Source organism: Anabrus simplex, chromosome 1, assembly GCF_040414725.1.
Source record: "Anabrus simplex isolate iqAnaSimp1 chromosome 1, ASM4041472v1, whole genome shotgun sequence".
Lineage (NCBI taxonomy): Eukaryota > Metazoa > Arthropoda > Insecta > Orthoptera > Tettigoniidae > Anabrus > Anabrus simplex.
In genome coordinates, this window is record NC_090265.1 from 484518659 (window position 1) to 484543574 (window position 24916).

General features: G+C 41.7%; 1 protein-coding gene across 1 annotated transcript in view; it reads right to left on the reverse strand.

The window, feature by feature from the left end:
- The window catches only part of js (jiangshi), a 418545-nt gene that overhangs the window by 148670 nt on the left and 244959 nt on the right, over positions 1–24916 (reverse strand). The window contains exon 3 of the mRNA XM_067144712.2: positions 8210–8364. Coding sequence (XP_067000813.1) covers positions 8210–8290 — 81 coding nt within the window. The 5' untranslated portion in view covers positions 8291–8364. The remainder of the gene's footprint in view (positions 1–8209; positions 8365–24916) is intronic.

Here is a 24916-nt window from a genome sequence, read left to right on the forward strand (position 1 = left end):
GAAAGACCTGCACCTGGCGAGCCAAACCCGTTCTGGGATATCCCTGCACTAAAAGCCATAAGACATTTCATTTCATTTCATTTATAGCTACAGGTTATTGGATTCAAGTTTTAGTGATAGACAAGTACAAACTAATAGAACTTCTACAATAACTATGACATTGGCAATTATAATTACGTGCTTCAGGGGCTGACAAGATTTCTAAGAATGCAGAAATAGAAGCAGATGAAGAAAACGAAGAAGAAGAAGAAGAAGAAGAAGAAGAAGAAGAAGAAGAAGAATTCGAAAAAGAAACTAAAACGTGCACGATGAAGTGAAAGCCAGCAACTCAGACACCGATATCCTTCAAGATGTGCCAGCTATCAGTCAAAGAGGTATTCCACCCGAATGGACATAAACTTGCACAGAAAATAATGATATTAGGTGGAGAAGGACACCAATTGTCCCCATAGATATAAACGTTATACCTTCACTTGATGATTTGTCTGAAGCAATGCATCGTGAATTGATGCCAATCAGGTGTTCCTCAAATCACGTAACTGATTCTTGTATTGAAAACATGGTAGAGGAAACAAATTTGTATGCAGTACAACAAGGCAAGACATTCAAACCGACTGATTGAACAGAAACTAGGTCCTTCTTAGGACCTCATATAATGGTGGGTTGTCTCAAATATCCTCGGGTTAGAATGTATTGGGATACAGCTCTCCTTATATATATATTTACTAGCTGATGTACCCGCGCTTCGCTACGGAATTCTACAATGTACACAGAATTCTAGGCTAGGTAGTATACACGTTGTGAGCAAGACTGTATTAAATTGCATAGCTCTTAATGTTACCCTAGAAACGCGACGGGAAGGTCACCAAACGTCTTTTCTCATATGAAGACTGTGTTAGGGAATTTTCATTGTAATGATAGGCCCGCTTGCCTACCATCAGTCACCACCAGGTTGGGGAGTTGTCATTATAATGGCAGACACTCTCTCTCCGCCAGCCATTTTACATCCTCAGAAAGACTGTCTTAGTGTTTTCTCCAACTGAAATGAACACAGGTCATTGCAATGACGTCAGTAGGAATGGCGCGATTAAAAGCAATACTTTCATATGAAATACTCCATCAAATGAAAGACCACACACTTTCTCACTTTTAACGAACAGTACTATGCTGGAATTCCAGAGCTGGAATGGCCAAGTCGCAGACAGTTCTGATCTGGAACACTCTTCGTCTTTTTTATGCGGTGCGGGGGAGGGGAGGGGAGTGGGGGGAAGGCGAATAGTGGAGAGTCCCAGGGCAAAAACTATGTCATTTTACTAATCTGTTTCCGAAGAGTACCCGATAAGTCGGAAAATCTCAATTCACTACAATGGCAACGGAAAAACCTATCTGATTTGGAGGCAATTTTTTTCCTCCAAGCCAGAGAAGAAGCCCCCTCTTCACTGCTAATTTGGAATTAAATGAATGTAGAATTTAAGAAAAGAGAAGAGGAAGAAGCTTTTCTTAAGAAACGGCTCTTTTCAGGGTTGACTTTTGAGTTATTTAGTGAATTGTGGTGCTATAATTTGAAATAGGCTTAAATCGTAATTCTGGACCAGGTCATACTACTATTACTACTACTACTACTACTACTACTACTACTACTACTACTACTAAGTGAGGCTCTGCCGTGAGTGTGCATACAGCTCATTCAAGACAGCGCGTCAGAGTAAGGATCGAATAACTGGACTACTATGATGAACCAGTGTGTTACGTACCTGCAGTATCAGAAAATGTATGAACCAGAGGAAAATGAAAAAGAAAACCTACAACCTGTTTTCCAGTAATTGACCGGGTCAGGGATGTAATGAATGAAGCATATATATATATATAGGCTGTTAGTACGATGGGGTCGCCACTCCCAGTGATACATTAATGACTGATAGATGCTATGAAATGAGAATGGATAGTGTTGCTAGAATGAAAGATGACAGGGAAAACCGGAGTACTCGGAGAAAACCATGTCCCGCCTCCGCTTTGTCCAGCACAAATCTCACATGGAGTGACCGGGATTTGAACCACGGTTACCAGCGGTGAGAGGCTGACGCGCTGCAGTCTGAGCCACAGAGGCTGCATGAACCAGAGGAATGGCATGCTAAAGAAGAAAGTTTTCCAACTCCCCAGCTATTTCCCGCCAACGTGCTGTTATACTCGGTACGCAGTAGTAATCCCATCTATCAGAGTTGAGCGGGACCATAAGAAACGAAGAACATCACAACAGACACTGGTCAATGTAAAGTTATTGTTGATCAGTAACAAACAATGGTCAATGTAAAGTTATTGTTGATCAGTGTTATGCGCTTTCGATATTGTGGGCCTTCTGAAATACCACTCTTATCATAGTCGATAGAGTAAAACTGAATGAAACATAAATGATCGGAAATTGTATTGTCTATAACTTTTGTTATGCAGTACTTTTCGATAGCACCAATAACATAAGTACCGGTATTAAAAAATTAAATTTTAGGCGCCTTCCCCTAAACTACCATTTCATCTCGGGCGAATAAAATTATTTACAGCCTAGACTGTAGTTTCTTATTCCCCGACACTATATAGCGGTTTTCATTAAATTCTGTTAACCCATTTTCTCGTGGCTAGGCGTTGATATGGACTTAGCAACAAAACTACAAATTCACAAATATGTGTGTTATCAGAGGCGGTACGGTAAAAATGTATAAGACATAATTGATTGGAAATTTAATTCTATATTACTTTAGTTATATAGTTTTTTCGATAGGACCGCTAATAATATAAATAGTCGAGAATTAAATTTAAGGCCTTCCCCTAAACTACCATTTCACTCGGCGTGATTAAAATTATTTATAGCCTAGATTGTAGCGGCTCATCCCCCGACTTCACATACCGATTTTCATTAAATTCTCTTTAGCCGTTTTCTCGTGATGCGTGTATAGACAGACAGACAGACAGACAGACAGACAGACAGACAGACAGACAGACAGACAGACAGACAGACAGACAGACAGACAGACAGACAGACAGACAGACAGACAGACAGACAGACAGACAGACAGACAGACAGACAGAAATTACGGAAAAGTAAAAAGTACATTTTCTTGTTACTATGGACATGACCGATACAGAAATACCATTATTTTCAAATTCTGAGCAATGTACAGACAAAACTCTTATTTTATATATATAGATTTGTTTATGCTATCTCACGAGACAGTTTTATGTAGCTTACGTCAACTTTTCATGTTGCTGACAACTTGGATAGCCCTGTATTGATAATTCTATAAGGTTAGGTGGTGGCGGTAGTGATTATTGTTTTAAGAGGAAGTACAGTTAGGCAACCATCCTCTATATAACACTAATCAGAGGGAAAAGATGGAAGGGGTCCGACACTTTGAAAAATCAAGGTATCGGCCAAAGGAAGATAAGGGCCACGAAGGGCATGAAAATGAAAGACTCCATAGGCCTCGAGTGCTCTAATACCGTCGCAGTCGGAGAACAGGAGTTGACCAAGGGAGGTCGGATATGATAGATTAAAGTGAGGAGCCTAGCACAAGTGGAAGCAATACCAGGACTCATCTCAGGGTCCCGTGGTCGCCAACCCACGCTCCGAAGTTGAGAGACCCTGGTGCCCCTTTTAGTCGCCTCTTACGACAGGCAGGAGATACCGTGGGTGTTATTCTACCGCCTCCAACCACAGAGGGAACTCTATAAGGTTAGGCCCATCTTTGATTCTCTAAGAAACATGTTTGGCTCTCCAGACAGCGAGTGAACTCTGTGTTGATGAGCAAATAGTGCCCTTCAAAGGTCATTTAGCTATGAAACAGTATTGTAAAGGGAAATCTAAGCCTTGGGGAGTAAAATTGTTTTTACTATGTGGTATGATTTCATTTTATATCAGGGGGGAACTCCGGAAATTGAGGAGGAAGTGATAAAAGAAGTTTGGCTTGGGGGCATCCATAGTTCTAAAACTCACTGAGCGAACAGAAGAAGAAAATTATAATATTTTCTTTGATACATATTTCAATACTTTTAATTCACTAGAGATACTGAGAATGAAGAAAATATATGGTGGTGTAACAGTTAGGATTTCTCAATTTGCAAATGTTCCTTTCACTTCTAACAAAGACATGAAGAAAAATGATCGAGGTTATTCTGAGGAGGTAAAAATGAAATGGCGTATGGCTTTTAGTGCCGGGAGTGTCCGAGGACAAGTTCGGCTCGCCAGATGCAGGTCTTTCGATTTGACTCCCGTAGGCGACCTGCGCGTCGTGATGAGGCTGACATTATGATGAAGATACACTCAGTCCCCGTGCCAGCGAAATTAACCAATTATAATTAAAATTTCTGACTCTGCCGGGAATCGACCCCGGGACCCCTGTAACGAAAGGCCAGCACGCTAACCATTTAGCCATGGAGCCGGACTCTGACGAGGTGATAAGTATGAATGAGAATATTATCATGTGCAGATGGTTCTAGCATCAAACTTTGCGGGCTTTGACACACAGGATGAAGTTCAAAGGTGGGGATAAGGAAACAAAAAAATATGTGGCTTGAATATGTGACAGATACAACAAACTTGGGTGAAAAACAAACCACTGGATTTGCTCCATTTCAAGCTGAGGATAGGGAAAGCACTCATAAGCATGAGTAGATCAAATAAAAGAAAACGGCGCAGATCAAGCAATGGAGATACTGAACATCAAACTAAAAGACTGAAGACGAAAATTCGACTAGCATCTGAGATCGTAAAGGACCTTAGGAATCAAGTTGAAAATTTGATTTAAAAAGGCAGCATCATGGTGCAATATGTATGGATATATGATAAAAACTCATATTCACTGTGGAAATGTAAAGTTCATCTGTGTATGGTTAAAGGACGTAACTGCTTCAAGCTTTTCCATAAGCAGTAGTGAAGTGATGTGGTGACAATTTAGACTATTTGCCCATTGTAATGTACAGGTGACACAAAAGTCCGTTCATATGATGACCAACAGATGGCACTTCTTACGATACACAAGCAATAATTAGCATAACAATCGAGGTTTAGCAACGACGATGTTCTTTATAACACATGCTCAATATGTCGACCGTCATTCATCAACAAGAGCTGTAGTCAAGGGACAATGTTTTGAACATCGCTGTACAGCATATCCGTAGCTATGGTGAGAAATTGCCATCGGATGATCAATCAATCAATCAATCAATCAATCAATCAATCAATCAATCAATCAATCAATCAATCAATCAATCAATCAATCAATCAATCAATCAATCAATCAATCAATCAATCAATCAATCAATCAATCAATCAATCAATCAATCAATCAATACTGATCTGCATTTAGGGCAGTCGCCCAGGTGGCAGATTCCCTATCTGTTGTTTTCCTAGCCTTTTCCTAAATGATTTCAAAGAAATTGGAAATTTATTGAACGCCTCCCTTGGTAAGTTATTCCAATCCCTAACTCCCCTTCCTATAAATGAATATTTGCCCCAGTTTGTACTCTTGAATTCCAACTTTATCTTCATATTGTGATCTTTCCTACTTTTATAAACGCCATTCAAACTTATTCGTCTACTAATGTCATTCCACGCCATCTCTCCACTGACAGCTCGGAACATACCACTTAGTCGAGCAGCTCTTCTTCTTTCTCTCAGTTCTTCCCAACCCAAACTTTGCAACATTTTTGTAACGTTACTCTTTTGTCGGAAATCACCCAGAACAAATCGAGCTGCTTTTCTTTGGATTTTTTCTAATTCTTGAATCAGGTAATCCTGGTGAGGGTCCCATACATTGGAACCATACTCTAGTTGGGGTCTTACCAGAGACTTATATGCCCACTCCTTTACATCCTTACTACAACCCCTAAACACCCTCATAACCATGTGCAGAGATCTGTACCCTTTATTTACAATCCCATTTATGTGATTACCCCAATGAAGGCCTTTCCTTATATTAACACCTAGATACTTACAATGATCCCCAAAAGGAACTTTCACCCCATCAACGAAGTAATTAAAACTGAGAGGACTTTTCCTATTTGTGAAGCTCACAACCTGACTTTTAACCCCGTTTATCAACATACCATTGCCTGCTGCCCATCTCACAACATTATCGAGGTCACGTTGCTGTTGCTCAGAATCTTGTAAATTATTTATCACTCTATACAGAATATCATCCATCATCTGCAAAAAGCCTTACCTCCGATTCCACTCCTTTACTCATATCATTTATATATATAAGAAAACATAAAGGTCCGATAACACTGCCCTGAGGAATTTCCCTCTTAATTATTACAGGGTCAGATAAAGCTTCACCTACTCTTTTAGCATCCCTAATGAGGTCGGACGATTACGGTAGACTTGCAACTTCTTGTAACTTTATTTTGATGTCAATAAGACTCCATGACATGCCCATAATGCGTGTGAATTATTACCTCTCTACCTCCAACATTCAGTGAAGTATTGCTCCTACCAAATGTATTTCTGTGTTCTGTACACCTGTTTTAGTACCAATAAGATGCTGGCCAAGAAATCTCTGTAAATGCGCTCCTTGCTTTCGGCCGTGCTTATGCTCGGTCGTCAACATTTTTCAGCCGATCACCTTTTGAAGTGTACAACACAATTGATAGATCCATGTTTATATCGTATGTTGAATCTTGTTTACGATGTGAGTTAAATACACATATTTGCAATAAGACATGTGTTATAGGTTTTTATGCAAATAAAAGTTTTCATTTAATTCCTTACATTCAGTCGAGAGAATGTTACGTCACAATCACACTTTCTCAACCGGAAAGAAGACTGCTTAACCTTTGGACTACCGGTCAGCAGACAAATAGCATTCCGGAGATACACGGAGAAGTCGTTAATGCATGAAGAAATATTTCGCAAGGCATTTGAACGTCTGACTTGAACACGAAGCAAGTTCAGAATTGTTAAACTTAGCAAACCCTAGTTTGAAAATATATGTAGAAACGAGAGAGTTGCCTACGTCATACAGGTCGTGTACCTGTAAGTTAGCATTCGAGAGATGGTAGGTTCATATCCCATCGTGTGTAGCCCTGATCCGTAGCCTTCCACTGCAAGTACTAGGGTCGTACATTAATTAAGGCTATGTTTCTATTCCACTGTCGCTGAAAACATATACAATATGCATTAGTGAGCCTTAAACTTATAACAATAAAACAAAATAAAATAAAAATATAGGCTAGATGTCTTGCTTGAGCGAATCGTTCATGTCAGTACCTTCAACACTAAATTAAAGTCTCATCTTTTTTAACAAATACAACGAAAGCATTGCAATAATTATGTCATTCTATCGTACTGAAGTATACCGTCATGCTGTCAGCTACAAGCGACTTTGCAGTACTACTCACTTAACTGGTTGTAACACTCACATATGTATTTACTCGAATTTAACGTACGCGAAGAGTAGTTGAACTCGATTAAAGTATTACCAATGGCGACTATTTCGGATGATGTGAACTGGATTTTAAAAATGTTTAATTATAGACAACATTCACATAGCGCACCTGGGCCACCCTGTGTAAGTAAAGAGGAATGCTGTTATTGTGGCACGAGATCGCACTTTAAGACAGTTTTCGTTAATAATTACAATTAAATTCAAATTAAGTCTCGACAATTACGTCAAAAGTACCGCGCGATTACCAATGTCCGACCAATGGTTATTTAATAAAATGTGTTTGTTCTAGTTTTTTTCTATCATCTATGATAATCTGGGTGTTGTATTTTGTTACACCCATATGTAGCCTACAGGGTATTTCAAAATTGTAGGTACAAGGCAGGGATGAGTAGAAAGCAATGTGAAACAAGGAGAACAGTCATAATAAACATGGATAGAGAAACCAACAGTTTCCGAGATACCACGTAATAACGTTTGCAACCACCACAACGTAATTCATACTTTATATCTGAGATACCTGGATCCAAATTTGATGTCAATAGCGTATGTGAAAAAGTTCTCAAAGCACTTACGCTTTTTCTAACGAAGATATTTTGAGACATTCAAGGAGTTACCATAACTTCATAATATTGTCAAGGGTATTTTAATAATGTCTGGACACGGAGGAGGGTTCATTTCTGTGCAGGGATTGACAAGTTGAGCGTTTCTTCAATGTGGAGTCAGGGTCAAATAGGCTGGCTATACGTCCAAGAAGAATAGACACATGACCCTACCTGGTGTTGAGGTTCCATAGTGGCCAGCAGCATCCATGAGAGGAGCAGCGCAGCTCCTAGCGGCAGGCAAGCTTGCCTCATGACGGCTCACCTGGACGCTGACTTGGATGGCGAGCTGTCACATGATGGTACAGACGTCAGTTGACTGAAGTGATCTGAAAGTACAGGGAACATTGTTATTCTTTTAACAAAAAAGAGGACAATTTATGTAGTTTGTCTAGGTTACCTAGGAGAATAATGGACTCTGCTATGGAGGGTAAGAGAAGTAGAGGTAGACCAAGACGACGATGGTTAGACTCGGTTTCTAACGATTTAAAGATAAGAGGTATACAACTAAATGAGGCCACAACACTAGTTGCAAATCGAGGATTGTGGCGACGTTTAGTAAATTCACAGAGGCTTGCAGACTGAACGCTGAAAGGCATAACAGTGTATAATGATTATGTATGTATGTATGTATGTATGTATGTATGTAAGTATGTCTAAAGAAGAAAAAACGTTTTTGAGCCCGAAATAGAGAATTTATGCGAACTAATAAACAAAAGTGTATCAGTCGGCTTCTTGGCATTTTGTTGGGAGGATTGTAGTTCGATCCCCGGTCGGACCTGGGATTTTACCCACGTCCGGTTAGTTTGTCTGGCTCGAGAACTAAGTATTTGCCCGGGCGAGTTGGCCGTGAGGTTAGGAGCGCGCAGCTATGAGCTCGCATCCGGGAGATAGTGGGTTCGAACCCCACTGTCGGCAGCCCTGAAGATGGTTTTGCGTGGTTTCCCATTTTCACACCAGGCGAATGCTAGGCCACGGCCGCTTCCTTCCCATTCATAGGCCTTTCCTGCCCCTTCGTCGCCATAAGACCTATCTGCGTCGGTGCGACGTAAAGCAACTAGCAAAAAAAAAAAAAAAAAAAAAAAAAAAAAAAAAAAAAAAAAAAAAAAAAAAAAAACTAAGTATTTGTGTTTGTCATACTAATTTTTCATTTACTCAAACAACACACCACACTACACTGCCACCACAGGAATATATAACTTACATCCCTCCTATCACGGTGGAGTTAGGAAAGGCATCGAACAGTAAAACAGGACCAAGTTCACATGTACGACACTGTACACAACCGCGACACTACCTAGGTGTGGGGAAAAGTGTCGGGAGAAAGGATCCAACTGAAATGCATCGAAGTCTCAACTAAAGTGGAAAATAATCGTTATGCAGTTCACTCTCCCTCTGTGGATCAGCAGTAGTGTGTCTGATTCTGGATCCCAATATCGTGGACTCACATTCGACAGGGAAAGGCCGATTTTTGAAGAGCGGGAGGAAGTCCATTCGCCACTCCTTGCCCTACGATGTCGGCATGTAAAGTGCGATCTCTGATTACACATGTGGTGTTTACCCGAGAAAATTAATTAAAACTCAGTCATAGATCACTCAAGAGAGATCCGGTTTACTCTGCCGCCTGGTAGAGTACAACGGAACGATGAAATTGATGTGTAGACAGCCTAAGTTGTGTCAAATAAAAATGCCTGCACACGATAACTTTGGCCATGTGATTGTCATCATCATCATCATGATGATCATTATCATCCTCATCATCGTTCAAATAAAAATGCCTGCACACGATAACTTTGGCCATATTATTATTATTATTATTATTATTATTATTATTATTATTATTATTATTATTATTATTATTATTATTATCATGGTCGTCGTCGTCCGGCTCCATGGCTAAATGGATAGCGTTCTGGCCTTTGGTAACAGGGGACCCGGGTTCGATTCCCGGCAGGGTCGGAAATTTTAACCATCATTGGTTAATTCCGCTGGCACGGGATTCGATTTCAGGGGTCATCATCATCATCATCATCATCATCATCATCATTTCATTCTCATCACGATGCGAAGGTCACCTACGCGAGTCAAACCAAAAGCCTTGCACTTACCAAGCCGAACATGTCCTCGGACACTCCCGGCATTAAAAGCCATACGCCATTTCATTTCATCCATCATCATCATCATCATCATCATCATCATCGGAATTTCATATGATTAATGAGCTAGAGATAACAGGCATGAAAAGAATTGTATATACGAACAGATTAATAATAATAATAATAATAATAATAATAATAATAATAATAATAATAATAATAATAATAATAATAATAATAATAATAATAATAATAATAATAATAATAATGCGTGGTTATAACAGCCGAAAGCAGCTCTTGTAAAGTAGACCCTACGAGGACGGTAGATGGAGTCTCCCGTGCTGGCCTATTCCAAGCTATGAGTTATTTTCGTGGAGGGTAGTGTTGTGTGTGCGGTGCGAGTTGTAGGAATGTTGGGGACGACACAAAAACCCGAAACTAGGGAATTAACATTTAATCGTAAAAATTCTACAATCCTATGTGATGGCCTCTTATATGACGAATTGAAGAGGTTTCTTGGATTGTAGAGGGTAAGAGAAGTGGAGGCTCTTTGGTGGTATCACGATACGCAGCAACGAAGCAGAAAAAGGCTAAATGATCGCCGGGAAAATGGGTTACGGAAGCGCACAGTTATTTCTCAGAGGCTAGTGAATTGAACGCTAAAAATCATTAAGTCTATAACGTGAAAAATATGTTTATTTGCATAAACTGGAATGTATTTGTTTATGAAAGTAACAGTGATATCCTAAACGATCTTCTTCTTCTTCTTATTCACCTCTTTCTTCAGCACAATATGGTCCCACTAGATGGGGGTAGCTGATGCGGATTTTTTCTTCCATAGTGGTCTGCCGTGTACCATCTCCTGCACAAGTGCGAGCACAGGTCCATGTTTTAACGAATGCTATCCATCCATCATCCTCTGAGACGCCCTCTGTCCCTCTTTCCCGCTGATTGCATCCACATTCCTACATATTCCTGGTCCTTTCTTTTGACGTAGGCCTATACGTACCGTCCGAGTCCAACTTCACTGATTTTTTCTGAGATAGGCCCTACATCACTTTCAGCTTTCCTCATACTGATGATGATGATGATGATGCTTGTTGTTTAAAGGGGCCTAACATCTAGGTCATCGGCCCCTAATGGTACGAAATGAGACGAAATGTAATGACAAATCAAAAGTCCAAAATCCTCCACCGACCAGAATTCAAAATGTGAGGACGAAGAATGAATGGAATTTAAACGAATTTAAAACAATCAGCGGATCCGACTCGCAATGCCTCACATTCACAGAAACTGACGTAAAACAATAGTGTTTTCGACCAAAGGACTGCTTCTAAAGTACAATACTGAATCGATGATGCAATCCAAGTCATCGGCCTATCATAATGGTACTTATCGCTAGGAAAGTAGAACCATGGTATTTGTCATGGTGCGGTACTACTCAAAAGTAGCGTGGACTCGCGGCATTCCACACAGTATAGTACTACTCACAGGTAATGAAATTCGCACATGTAATACAGACCCATGGTGTTTCGCTCATTGCGGCGCCATTTACAGGCAACGCAAACCTATGGTGTTCATCACATAAGTGTACTAACCACTCGCACCATCCCGTGGTGTTCCACATATAGTGGGTACAGTGGTGTCGCTCATACAGTGGTACTAATCACAGGTACTGTAAAAGCCGACAGTGCACTCTAAGTGGGGGGCTGACCGCACGGTGCTCCTGCGTGCCATTAATCACAAACCTATTTGGTACCTAACATAGTGGTACTACGCGCAAGTAAAAGCGACCCATAGTGTTTCCCGCGTGGTGGTACTAATCACAAGTAGTTTCATGTTTCTAATAGTCATCCCTTGGTCGCCCCTTTTAGTCACCTCTTACGATAGGCAGGAGATACCATGGGTGTATTCTTCGTACGCGTCCCCCACCCTCAGGGGGTTATATGTTTGGTCCGCGAGAGGTATTTTATTTCCCTCAAGTCCACCGGAAAGCCGGTTAGGACCCGCCTATCCGCCACCTTGGTCGCGCCACGAGGGAGTATCACCTCTCCCCCTGCTACGCCAGCGTAGTAGGTTTGTGGTTTCCTCTTACTACCTCGCTTCTTTATCCAGTCTTGTACGTTCCACTGCAAACTTCAGCACTCTCGTCTCTGCCACATCCAGATTGTCGGCCCATTTTCTTGTCATCGGCCAGGTTTCTGCTCCGTAAATCATAACTTTTGTGACTATTTACTTAAGATTCTTTCAGTTTGTCTGGCATAACACACTGGACACCTTCCTCTAGTTCCACCAAGCGAATTGTACCGGGTTCTTTATTTCATCCTTCAATTGTTGGATATGAATTAAGGTACCTGAATTTGTTACTTGTTGGTATCTCTATTCCATTAACCTTTACACCTGTTTCCTTATCTCCTATGCTCATAAACTATAAATATTCCACACCGGGCGAGTTGGCCGTGCGCGTAGAGGCGCGCGGCTGTGAGCTTGCATCCGGGAGATAGTAGGTTCGAATCCCACTATCGGCAGCCCTGAAGATGGTTTTCCGTGGTTTCCCATTTTCACACCAGGCAAATGCTGGGGCTGTACCTTAATTCAGGCCACGGCCGCTTCCTTCCAACTCCTAGGCCTTTCCTATCCCATCGTCGCCATAAGACCTATCTGTGTCGGTGCGACGTAAAGCCCCTAGCAAAAAAAAAAAAATATTCCTCTTATTTTCATTCTTCCACTTTCCAGTGCTTCTTTCTATTCTTCCAACCATGGTTCCTCTTTCCTTACACCCTTGCTCAGCACATCGATAGCACTAGCTAAAAGTAACGGATTGATAACGGAATCTTGATGGACTCCTACTTTAAAAGGAAACGCGGTAGTCGTTTCAGCTGCACCTCTTACAACCATTCGACTATTCTTGTACAAATTCTGTATCACGTGAACATACTTCTCTGGCAGCAGCTTTCGCCGTAGGCATTTCCAAATTTCTGCTCTTGGCACGCTGTCATACACCTTCTTATGGTCAATAAAGATCATCCTACATCCTAAGAAATACCGGTATTTATAAAAATTACCGTGATGCTTGTTATGAGGGTTGCCAGCCATTACTGTATCAGCTACTATTACCGCTGTTAATCAACATTTTATTTGCAGCATATGATCAATTATCTTGGTAACCTCAGAATTTCATTCATGATATCTTCGATTTACTACTACTATCACTACTCCACTGTGCCACTAAAAACTAAATGCAACGATGGTGTGCTGCAAATACATTCTATTGCTAAATGTAATTCTAACACGAACTTAGCTGACGGGACGTCGTATACTGATGAGGCTTCTCCGCCAATTGAACTTATGACACGCAGAGAACATGTCTCGCCGGAATGCTAATGAATGACCGACAAGTACTGCTGCTGCTTGGGGCCAGCTCTGCTTTCCATGCAGTGACGTCATAAGAGACTTCAATGAGAGTATGGACAGACAACTCTTGTCAGGAATTAATTATAATTCTTCTTTGGCAATAGTAAATGTATAATCATCCCTTAAGGAATACATACATACATACATACATACATACATACATACATACATACATACATACATACATACATACATACATACATACAATCTCTCGTCCTCCTTTCTTAGGATCGCGATACTTCTTAACACTCTTCGTGAAAGACCTCCATGCTGTGTTCTCTTGTGTTCTCCTGCAAACAGAACTAACTGCACGACCAGGAACGTTATTGATCGCATCACTCAATCACAATGGTGCTCTTCTCCGAGGGTTCCTTCCAGGAATCAGATCCAAGATCATATTCTATATACAGTGGACGCCACTTAATATAATCATTCTGGGACGAAGATGATTTGATAACATTAACCGATTGATAACAGTAGCCGAAGAATGAAAATTGATAGGTAGCCTCCTGTACTTATTCATAAGCAATATGCACTACAATGAAACACTTATTCATTACCTACATGCACTGCACTGAAACAGATACCGGTACACAGCACTGCAATACAGTTAACTGTTTTCAGCTATGTAAAATAGTCTCTAATTGTTGTTTCCTTCTGGTTGTCTCTCGAAAGTCCATTAATTAATTTTTCATATTCATAATGTTTTTGGAAGTCCACTGACCTACGCTGAACACTGATCTATCGAATGTCGCATTTCAGCATTCGTTGGTGTTGGGGAAGTTGGGCAACTTCGTCATCATCAACATCGTTATCTTCTGCTCCGTGCTCTCGTATCTAATTCTGCGCAAGCAACTGCCTCACATATGTCGTCTTCTGTCTGTTTCGCATCACTAATGATGTCTTCATCAATGTTCATCCATTCCTGAAATTCATCTTCCGTTAAGCCTGCTGGACAAAGTTCAACATTCTCCTCTTCTTCTGGTAACTCTCTTGTATGCACTCTATTCGCATACTTGAGAACGAAATCCTTGAAAGCAAATGTGATACCATAAACCGAATTCAAGATCACAATAAACGGAAGATTTTCAATGTTTCAGTATTTGTCCGTACGGGTCTTCATAAAAGTGATTATATAATAAGGCTGATAACATTATCTGTGATTACAAAAAACGCCGTCCTCTGTATTTTCTCCTCCCCCTACGGGCAATGTGACCAAAAACTCAGAATAGCCTATAGGTCCGTTACAGTTCTGTTGTGGACCTTCTTGGAATGTATTTCCGTGATCTCTCCCCCTTTTTTGACATTAATATTGAACCATTCTGTTCATTGGAGCAATTGTATTAATTTGAGTATTGGATATTGGAATCATACTAGGCCACCCACGAAGCCGATGTCTTACAGTATATGTCATAAAGGGGGCCAGAAGAAGCGTTCTTATGTGAAGTGAGCGCGAGCGTCATTATGAGAAATCTCCAGAACTCATTAAAAGAAGTTATGTCCCAAGCCAAGCCTCTTGATGAAGTTTGGGGACGCGTTCCAGTTCCCGACTAAACTTATTCTAGGAGGGAAGAATGAAATAAATTAATATCTTTGGTTACAGAAGAGTTGCATTGGATTTGAGACAAGAATTGCAACCTGTATTATTTCCGCTTTATTTTGATAGGCATTAGGGCTGCATTAATTAATGCATTCGCTAATTTGAGCCCATGATATAATTAATGCAGGAAAGTTTCCCGGGCACGCTAAGATTGCACGCAGCCAAGCGGCTTGATGACGCTACCCGGAATTATAAATTAAGGCCGCCAGGGCATATCAGAGTCATTCTGGGACCGAGAGGCTGCGGGAACGAATCGTCATACTGCGTGTTGGTGCTGAGAACAACGCTTTGTCTTCAAGCTACACCGACTACCTGTACTGCTATTTCTGCAAAGATGTAAGTAATCAACTTGAATATTCAGAGGAATTGAAGATTTTACCTGTGAGATTATGCTATGGGGAGATGAGGTACTGCTTATAAGAGACTAATGAACTAGTAGCTCCATATTTCTGTGAGGTCAAGGGATTGCGGACGAAATGCTAGAATTAATATTGGCTCAGGTTAGGAATTCTAAAACTATATGTTGTCCATGTGATAGGGTGATAGAACAGTGACTGAGAGTAGTGAAGAAACTATTGTGTACCAGGTTAAAACTCTGAACGAGACTTGGTCAGTGTGACGTGTGAGACACGCTAACAGTGAAGACAGGCATCGAGTTTGGACAGTCTGTAATATATGAATTTATTTTCAGTTACCTCAGCATCAAGTCAGAACGAGTGTTTGACAGCATCATTGCAAAGAAGCCACAACCAGGAGCTGAAGCCAACACAACAACGGGCATCGATCCAGGAACGTTGGGAGCACCTGACCAGCACAACATCGAAGAGGACACCTTCCGACTACAGAGGGAGCTGTACGAAGACGCCACACCAGCAAGAATGTCTCCAAGTGGTCAACAGTCTCTGATGACAGCTCTGCAGTCTATCAGAATGTGGTAGATCCAGTGGTCCACAGGGATGGCCGCTCCGCTATGTTCTCTAAATTAAGGTCAGAGCTTTCCAATTCTGTTTCAAGCATGTCATTTAAATTTAGATAGGAATATGGGGGCCGTCAGTCAACTGATTTGTGGTAATAGGAGAAGTTCCCTTGTAATATAGAGCTAGGCCTCAAACTCGAACCCCGTACTTTAAGGTAGATGTTATTTGTAAAGTCCTTGTTAGCGAAGTTATGGTTCATTGTAATTGCGTTATTTTAAAGTACGTGTTTTTGTAAGGGTCTGATTGAACTCATTTGGGCATAGGAGGTTAGTCTACAGATAGGTACTTTTATTAGATCACATTCAGGCATTTGTTTCTGCAGACGTAGAAGTGTATAGTTATGACCAAATCGTGACCAAGTCGTGACCAGGAATTCACCCAGATTCACTGATAGAGTGAGCGAGTCCAAATATTTAAGAGATTTGAGCCCATAAGAGGCTGAAGTAAAATGTGCAGTTGGTATGAGAGAGCCCAACCATTGAGAGTTTATTGAATATATTTTGGAAATGCCTAGTATGGCAATGTGACGATCGCTTAATGATTAGTGTTTTGTAGCACCAGGATTTAGCCCATGAGAGGCATTAGTAAGATGAGCGAGATTGCGGAAGGTATTGAGACGAGGGCAGATAGCCCAGGTATATTTAAATGAGGGCTTTAGCAGCTGACTACGTGAAGTGTTCTTTTGAAAGGCAAGACTTTAGCCTGTCTCCCCGTTGGAGCTCATAAATTAGGGGACTGCCGCAAGTGGAGGGGTGAGAATGGAGGTCATTGAGCTTGACGTCACAGGCTGGTGTGTTGGTCGTCTGCAGTATTTCAAGTATGCTAGGAGGGGAAGAAACGACCTTCTTGTTTTGAAAGCAGAGAGAGATTTGTTTTATGTCCTATTTGTTTTACGTAATATTTTAACACTGGCCCGTTTTATAATGACACCCTTGTATGTGTTGATTGGATTCTTTCATATTGTTTGCATAGGTATCTTGGACACCTTACCTGTCATAGGACTAGGGTTCGTGACCAAGTCAGGTCATTGTAAATTTTGTGGTGATTTTGTTGGCACCGGGGTTCGACGGCGAGAGGCATTGTAAATTTTTATGGGGAATCATTGTTTTTGTGTAATTAAGCAGATATCCATCTTCCAAAACTTCGTTACTTACACCATTGTTACATGCTTGTTGCAGCTCACGGGTTTTCATGAAGGCAGTGAACTGATAGTCATCGGCTCAGCGTCATTTTTCCATCTCATATTGAATTGATCTTTTATTTGTAAATAATTCAATTTTATGTAATAAATCCCTATTTGTTAAACTTTGAATGCAGCGGTGTTTTCTGTTAGATATTTTATTTTATTTTAATTTTTAATTTAGTCGAATTCTTACCTGAGTAGGCACATGTCCTAGTGTTTTATCTTTATGTTGCCCCGTTATACCCATGTTATCCCTGAGAAGAGCGCTCTCCCGGCTGATTGAAGAGGACAGTGTTCAGGTAAGACTATGTGCACCAGCTCACGTCTGTGAGAGTTCGTTCACTACTGTACTCTGGGTTCGAGACCGGCCTTCGCCTGGACGGAACTTTATAGTACAGTAGGGCACATAGTTTAATTGGCGCCGAGCAACGTGGTGGCCGAAATTCCGTAAAGGGGGCCATAGCGCCATAGTATAAATGGCCAAGCAACGATGGGGCTCGATAACTTTGAAAAAAGGGCTAACCATAGCGCCATGGTATTAATGACGACGAGTAACGAATGGCCCGATATTTCAGTAAAAGGGACCATAGCGCCTTTGTCTACATTGTGAACTTGGTGTGGCTAACTGAGGACCCGATATTGCAGTAAGGAGGGCCATACAGCTTATTTTATTATGCCGTCAGGTGATGCTTGATATTTGTGTAAACGAGCTCACATAACCAAGTGGTATGTTGCTGATTTTCCCCATAAAATAGGGCTATAGGTCATAATGTGTGTCTATAAAGGCAGGACCTGATATTTCGGGAAATAAAGGTCGTGCAAGGCTTGATTTCAGGCATATGTTATGACAGCTGCATTCGATTACGTGTTGTGCAGGTATACCAAGTTTGGTCGGTGATCTGTACTGTTAGCTTGGTGATATATTTGGAGTATGTTGTTAAACTTGTGAGGTTGAATGACTGCCAGTTCAGAGAGGTATTTTGTGAGGTTCTGTCTTTGATCTTACCATTAGTTTATGGATATTGCTGTTGATGGTGTTTAGCGAGGATGTGCTGATTTTGTGGTTTCCTTGAAGTGATGGATGATATTCGTGCGGGGATTTGACCTGCAAGGTGTTGTATTTTACAGGTGTATAATCGGATAGCTTGGATTTGTGCATGTGGTAGTTTTTGCTGGTTTATGACATTTTATGGGAGAATTTTATGTTTGTGTTGTATATATATTTTGTATCATAGTGTTGTACTGACGGTTACCCTATGTTTGAATGACATGATATGAGATTGAGGTAGCCAATTTAGGCTTTGAAAGTTCGAGAGTTTAGCAGTAGGAACATTTTGATAAATTAGAAAGTGTAGGAAATTTAGAGTATTTGAAATTTAATTGAGGACATACGGAGCGGTTTTTCCCGCCGGACTTTATAACAAGTGAGTAGAATGTCGGTAGACATAGGAGAGATGCTGAGGCAACTCAGTGAGCAGATGAAAGAACAATTTGTGGCGCTTAAAGAGGAACTTAGGGAAGATATAGGTGAACGTTTGAACGAACAAGTGACTAGGAATCGTGAGCTGTTCACGGAACAATGTGCCAAAAGCGAGGTACAGTTTGTGGCGCTGGGTGAACGTTTGAACGACCAAGTCAGTGCTCAATTTAAAGAACAAGAAATTAGGAACTCGGATCAGATAAAAGAACTTAAAGTACACGTAACCGAGCAACTTACGGAGAAAATCGCGGAGTGCGAAGAAAAGGTGACCGAACAAGTAGTACGCACCGAAACACGGGTAGCTAACCAAATAACTGAGCTAAAGGAACACACTAGCATTCGTTTGGAGCAATTGGCCTCTGAAAATGAAGCGACTAGGGAGACCATAGCAGAATTAGATACCAAAATAGAAAATGTACGGCTGTGCTGTGTTACCACGACCGAGAAGTTAAGTCAACAGATGGAAGAATCGCACAGAACGGTAGAGAAGCAAATTCAGGAAGTAAAGAATAGTATCGAGGGGATAGAACAGCGCATGGAAGAAAAAGATAAGGAGACTCAATCCGAACTAGGAACATTTAGAGAAAACTTGGTGGCAGTCGTAGTCCGCATGGATCATACTCAAGAAGAACTAGTCAGAATAGAAGAAAAACTAGAGGCTAGGACTCAAGAAGTGGTAGACAAACATGAAAGGACGACCGAGAAAAATAAGGCTAAAGTTGCTGGACTAGAATTGGATTTACAACGAACTAGGAAGGAAATCAGCGCGGAGGTCCAGGGTTTGAAGAAGTGCCGTGAGCAGGAACAACGGGCAACTGAGAAACGTATACTAGGGTTAGAACATGAAATGGAGAATATACGTGATAAGTTGGACCAGTTAAAAATTGAGGAAGACAACGGAGTAAAGAAGCGGAAGCTGAGTAGGACTCATAGCACGATGGAACGCCAGTATGGAGATGACAGCCTGAATGAAAGTCAGGAAGAGGGACATGAGATACTAGGAGAATCATTTAGGGCTAAGCCCAGAATGGGAAATTCAACCCTATTCAGCCAAGACAGTGTATTCCCGGGTTACCATTGGATTAGGGCACCCGAGGAGAAACCGAAGAAATTTGAGGGGAATGGAGAGGTCACACCCCGTTCATTCCTGAAAGAGTTAGAGACCTACATGGACGAAGGACAGATACCACCGGAGCGCAGACTACGCACGGCAGAAAAGTATCTTGGAGGGATTGCTGGAGCTTGGTTTAAAGCGTTTGGGCAATCATTTAAGATTTATGATGAGTTTAAACGGGCATTCCTGAATAAATTCTGGAATCAGGGCCATCAGTTGGCACTGAGAATGGAGCTCTACGCACGAAGATATGCGAATAGTACTCCCACTAGACTAAGCGAGTTCTTCATTTCCCAATATTTACGTTTGCAAGAGCTAGATCATCAGCCTGAAGAGCTGGAAATCGTCACAACCATTATCAGACAGCTGCCTGTAGAGGTACAGAGGGCTCTTATCGCGGCTAATGTTACGACGGCGGTAGCAGCGGAAGAAATGCTTAGGCTCTGGGACCAAACGTCTGCACTGCATCAACCACGTATACGGGCCATAGAGACTGTCCATAATGTGAACATACAGGCAGAAGAGCAGATGGAAGAAAGAAGCCACAAGGAATGTCAAAATTCCGGCACTCAAACACCTACCCTGAGGGAACGAGATGAAGAAAATCCGAAACCCAGAGGAGATACGAACTGGCGACCTCGAAGATGGAGCACATGGCAGGAGGAACCGGACCGATGGAAAGGGCAAGAACATCGAAGAAATTCATTCGAACAACGGCGGAATGACCGGCCGTACTGGAGACGAGACGGTGAACGTTACAACTCTAGAAGCAACCGCCAGCGATGGAATGGGAACCGAGCGAGATACGACAGGCCGAGGGAGAGTTCACTGCGCCCGAGAAATGGTGAGAGACAAGACGGCGCCTACCACTCAAGAGGGAGAGATCGGGGGAGATGTCAACACGCGACACATGGCAGGAAGCGATCCGGAATCACAGTGCGGCTAACTCTCCTGGAGCTGCGAGCTTGGCATACCAAGAATTTCATAATGGCGCCAGGCCGAAGGGTCTCAACCCAAATGCACCTAGCTTTGCCGAGATCGAGAGAGAGGATAAAAAAAAAACGAGAAATTTAGTGCCAGGAGATAGAATATTTCGCGAGGATGCCAGTTGGATGACTATAGCTATTCATAATTGGGTTATCACTCCTGATGATCTATTAGAGGATCCTAATAAAAGTAATTTGCCCAGACCGAAAGAATTACCTGCAATTTATACCAGAATTCACGGTTTAAACGTACGCTGTCTGGCTGACACTGGAGCCACGGTCAGTGTAGTATCACAGGCCTTAGTTTCGGACATTCAAAGTAGAGTTCGTATCCCGTCTATACCAATTTCAAAGGTAAAAATTAAAGGGATTATACCTGACAAAGTCACGTCCTGTAAGGAGCAGGTATTACTTGACATCCAGATTGGAGATTTACTGGTATCCCATCCATGTATTGTGCTGCCTAAAATGGAATACAATCTTATATTAGGAGCCGATTTCTTGAGAGAATACGAAGCTGTAATTGACATGGGTACGAACTCTATCCTGTTAAAATTAAATGGTAACCAGGAACGAGTAGAATTAAACCAGAACCAGGATTACCAACCCGGGGAACGTATTTGGACAATGGACATGCAGACGGAAGAACTTGATTCAGAAAGATGGCTACAGGATCACGAAGAAATTATTCCAGAGTTCGAAATTATGGTATCCGAATTGGAAGAACAGCGAGAGAAAGAAAAATTTCTGGAACTGTTGCCGAGTAAAATCGAAGAAGCAAAGATTAGTCCGGAAGACAAGGGACGGTTGCAGGAGTTATTGATGAGGCATGAGACGGTCTTTGGTTCGAGGCCTGGAAAGATCCCGAATTACCAATACAAATTATGTGTAAATAACTGGGAGCCTTTCAAACAGCGACCATATCCAATTCCAGAAAAGATGCTACCCCAGGTCCGGGAGGTAATCGAAGACATGGAGAGGAACGGGATAATCGCCAAGTCCCCGAGTCCGTTTTTGAATCCGTTATGTGCAGTGCCCAAGGCGAATGGAACGGTGCGCGTGTGCCTTGACGCACGATCTTTGAACCAACGCCTAGTCCCCGAGTATGAGAGACCTCCAAACCTTAAGGATATTCTCAAGAAGTTCGGAGATATGGAATTTTTCAGTACGGTAGACATGACTTCAAGCTTTCACCATATCGTTTTGGATCCAAGTACAAATATGCTAACTGGATTTTTATTTGACAACCAGACGTATATTTTCCTACGTCTTCCATTTGGCCTAGTCTCAAGTTGTGCTGCTTTGATACGGGCACTGGAATCGAACCTCAGTCCCGAGGTAAAAGAGTTTACGATTCGGTATATCGATGATATTTTAATCTGCACTAAAACCCTAGAAGAACACATGGAAAAATTGAATTTACTCTTTCAGGACCTCGAGAGATGCAATTTCAAGGTTAATTTTGAAAAGTCACACTTCTGTCAGCGCAGGGTATTGTTCCTGGGGCATGTTGTCGACGGTCAAGGCATTCGGCCCAACCCAGCTAAAATTGCGGCGATACAAAATTTTCCTAGGCCGATCAAGATTAAACATGTTAGGCAGTTCTTGGGCCTAACGAACTTTTTCTCCAATCATTGTCCCGGTTACACGGATACAGTGGCGCCTCTTCAAGATATGTTGAAGACCAATAATAGATGGAAATGGGGAGAAGAGCAAGAAAGAGCTTTTGTAAACACTAAGGTACTTTTAGAAAATTCTGTAAAATTGGGGTACCCTAGCTTCGATAGGAAGTTCATCATACAGACGGACGCTTCTGCAGTTGGAGTCGGAGCAGTGCTGTACCAGGAAACACCCGAGAGGGAGCATAAAATATCATATTTGGCTTTCATGAATAGGAAATTACGAGGACACGAGTTGAAATACACGACCACCGAGTTGGAGATGTTAGCCATAGTTACGGCCTTAGCTCACTGGAGAAAGTATGTGTACGGATTCCCAGTAGTGATTAGAACTGATCACAAAGCACTTACCTTCATTCTTAAGACGGACATGGCTAATGCACGGGTCAGTAGATGGGCACTTTACGTCCAGCAGTTCGACCTCACGGTAGAACATTGCCCAGGGAAACTGAACATACTAGCTGACGCGTTGAGCAGAAATCCTAATCCGGAGGAACTTACAATACACTTAACTCTGTTAGACCAAGAGGATCAAAATATACTGGAGAGACTGCGGAATATTCATGAGGAACAGGAAAATTACTCAGAGACCGGACGGCTAATCCAGTACTTTCGGAAAGAACTCCAACCCGGGACTCCACAGTACGCGGAAGCGGAGCGCAAAGCGGTAAATTACCACTATTTTAACAACATTTTGCATAGATTTGTGGATGAGAATCATACGAAATTTAGAATTGTGGTGCCTCCGCGATTACAGATTGACTTGATATGGATAGCTCATCACTCTACAGGACATTCAGGAATTGATAAAGTGGTAGCAACACTGCAGGAAACTTTCGTGTGGCCTAAAATGAGGTCGATGGTACAGAAAATCCTGCGTACCTGTGACATTTGTCAGAGGGTGAAACCAAATCCGTACCTTCTGAAGCAACCGCCACGACCACTGATACCTACGGGACCACGTAAATTATTCGCAATAGACTTCTTCGGTCCCTTACCCTCTGCTACTAGGGGCTTAAAGTACATCCTTGTCTGTATGGACGTCTTCAGTAAATTTGTTACATTATGCCCTATTCAAAAGGCGAATACTCGTTCAACGCTATCGCAGATCAAAAGAAAGATAATACCCATTATGGGTAAGCCTGAGAGCATCTTAAGTGATCATGGGAGTCAATTCACTGCTGCAGGGTTTAAGCGTGAACTAGAAAGACTAGGGATCAAGCATGTCTTATCCAGCATCAGACATCCGCAAGCTAACCCGAGTGAACGTATCATGAGGGAGATATCCAAATATTGCAGGATATACTGCCCTAGAGAACATTATAAGTGGAACACTGTAGTGCCCATTATTACAGAGTGTATTAACACAACTAGACACGAATCGACCGGTATGATTCCAGCATGGATTCACAATAATGAGCTGCCTAAACGTCCTTGGGAAAATGTAATTCCGTGCCCTAGGGATCCTCAACTAGCTCAAGAGATTTGTGTTAATAACGTTGCAGAACACTTAAAAGCACAGGCTGAGAAGCGGCTGCGAAGAACTAGGAATAAAAGATTTCATAGACCTTTACAAGTGGGCGAGTTAGTGTTAGTTAAGACACCCACTGTCTCTAACCCTACAGAGAGATACTACCATAAGTTCGCTGAGCTATACACTGGACCGTATAGAATAATTCATAGTTATGAAAATAACTCATACAAGGTACAAAGCTTGGACGCTACAGTGACTAAGGTCTTTAACTCATCAAACCTTAAGCCCTTTTTCCAACCCGGCCAATATCAATTAGATAATCTGGAGGAAGAAGAAGCAGAAGGAGGCGAAGAAGAGGAAGAAGAACCTGAGGACGAAGAGACCGAAAATATTGCCAGAGAGGAGGTTATCATTCCAGAAGAAGATGAAAATGACAGCGAAGAAGAACAACCAGAGGTACCCAATGGAGAAGAAGAAGAAGAAGAAGAAGAAGAAGTGAATATGATTTCTCCAGGCGACCAGAAACAGCTATCTGAACAGCGCAAAGAAACGGAGTGTCAAGACTGCGGGAGTAACCACCGGAGATTTCTAGCTCTGCTGGATGCCTATTACCAAGTTAGGAAGGATAGGGAGGCTATCATGTCTGTAGCTGAAGATAGTCCCATGCCCTGAAGTTTTGAATATTGACAGCAGATATGATTGCAATGAGAAAATGATCTTGGAATTTGGGGAAATAAAATTCTTGACAAAATTTTATTTTGTCGTTCACGGGGGGCTATGAACCATTCTGTTCATTGGAGCAATTGTATTAATTTGAGTATTGGATATTGGAATCATACTAGGCCACCCACGAAGCCGATGTCTTACAGTATATGTCA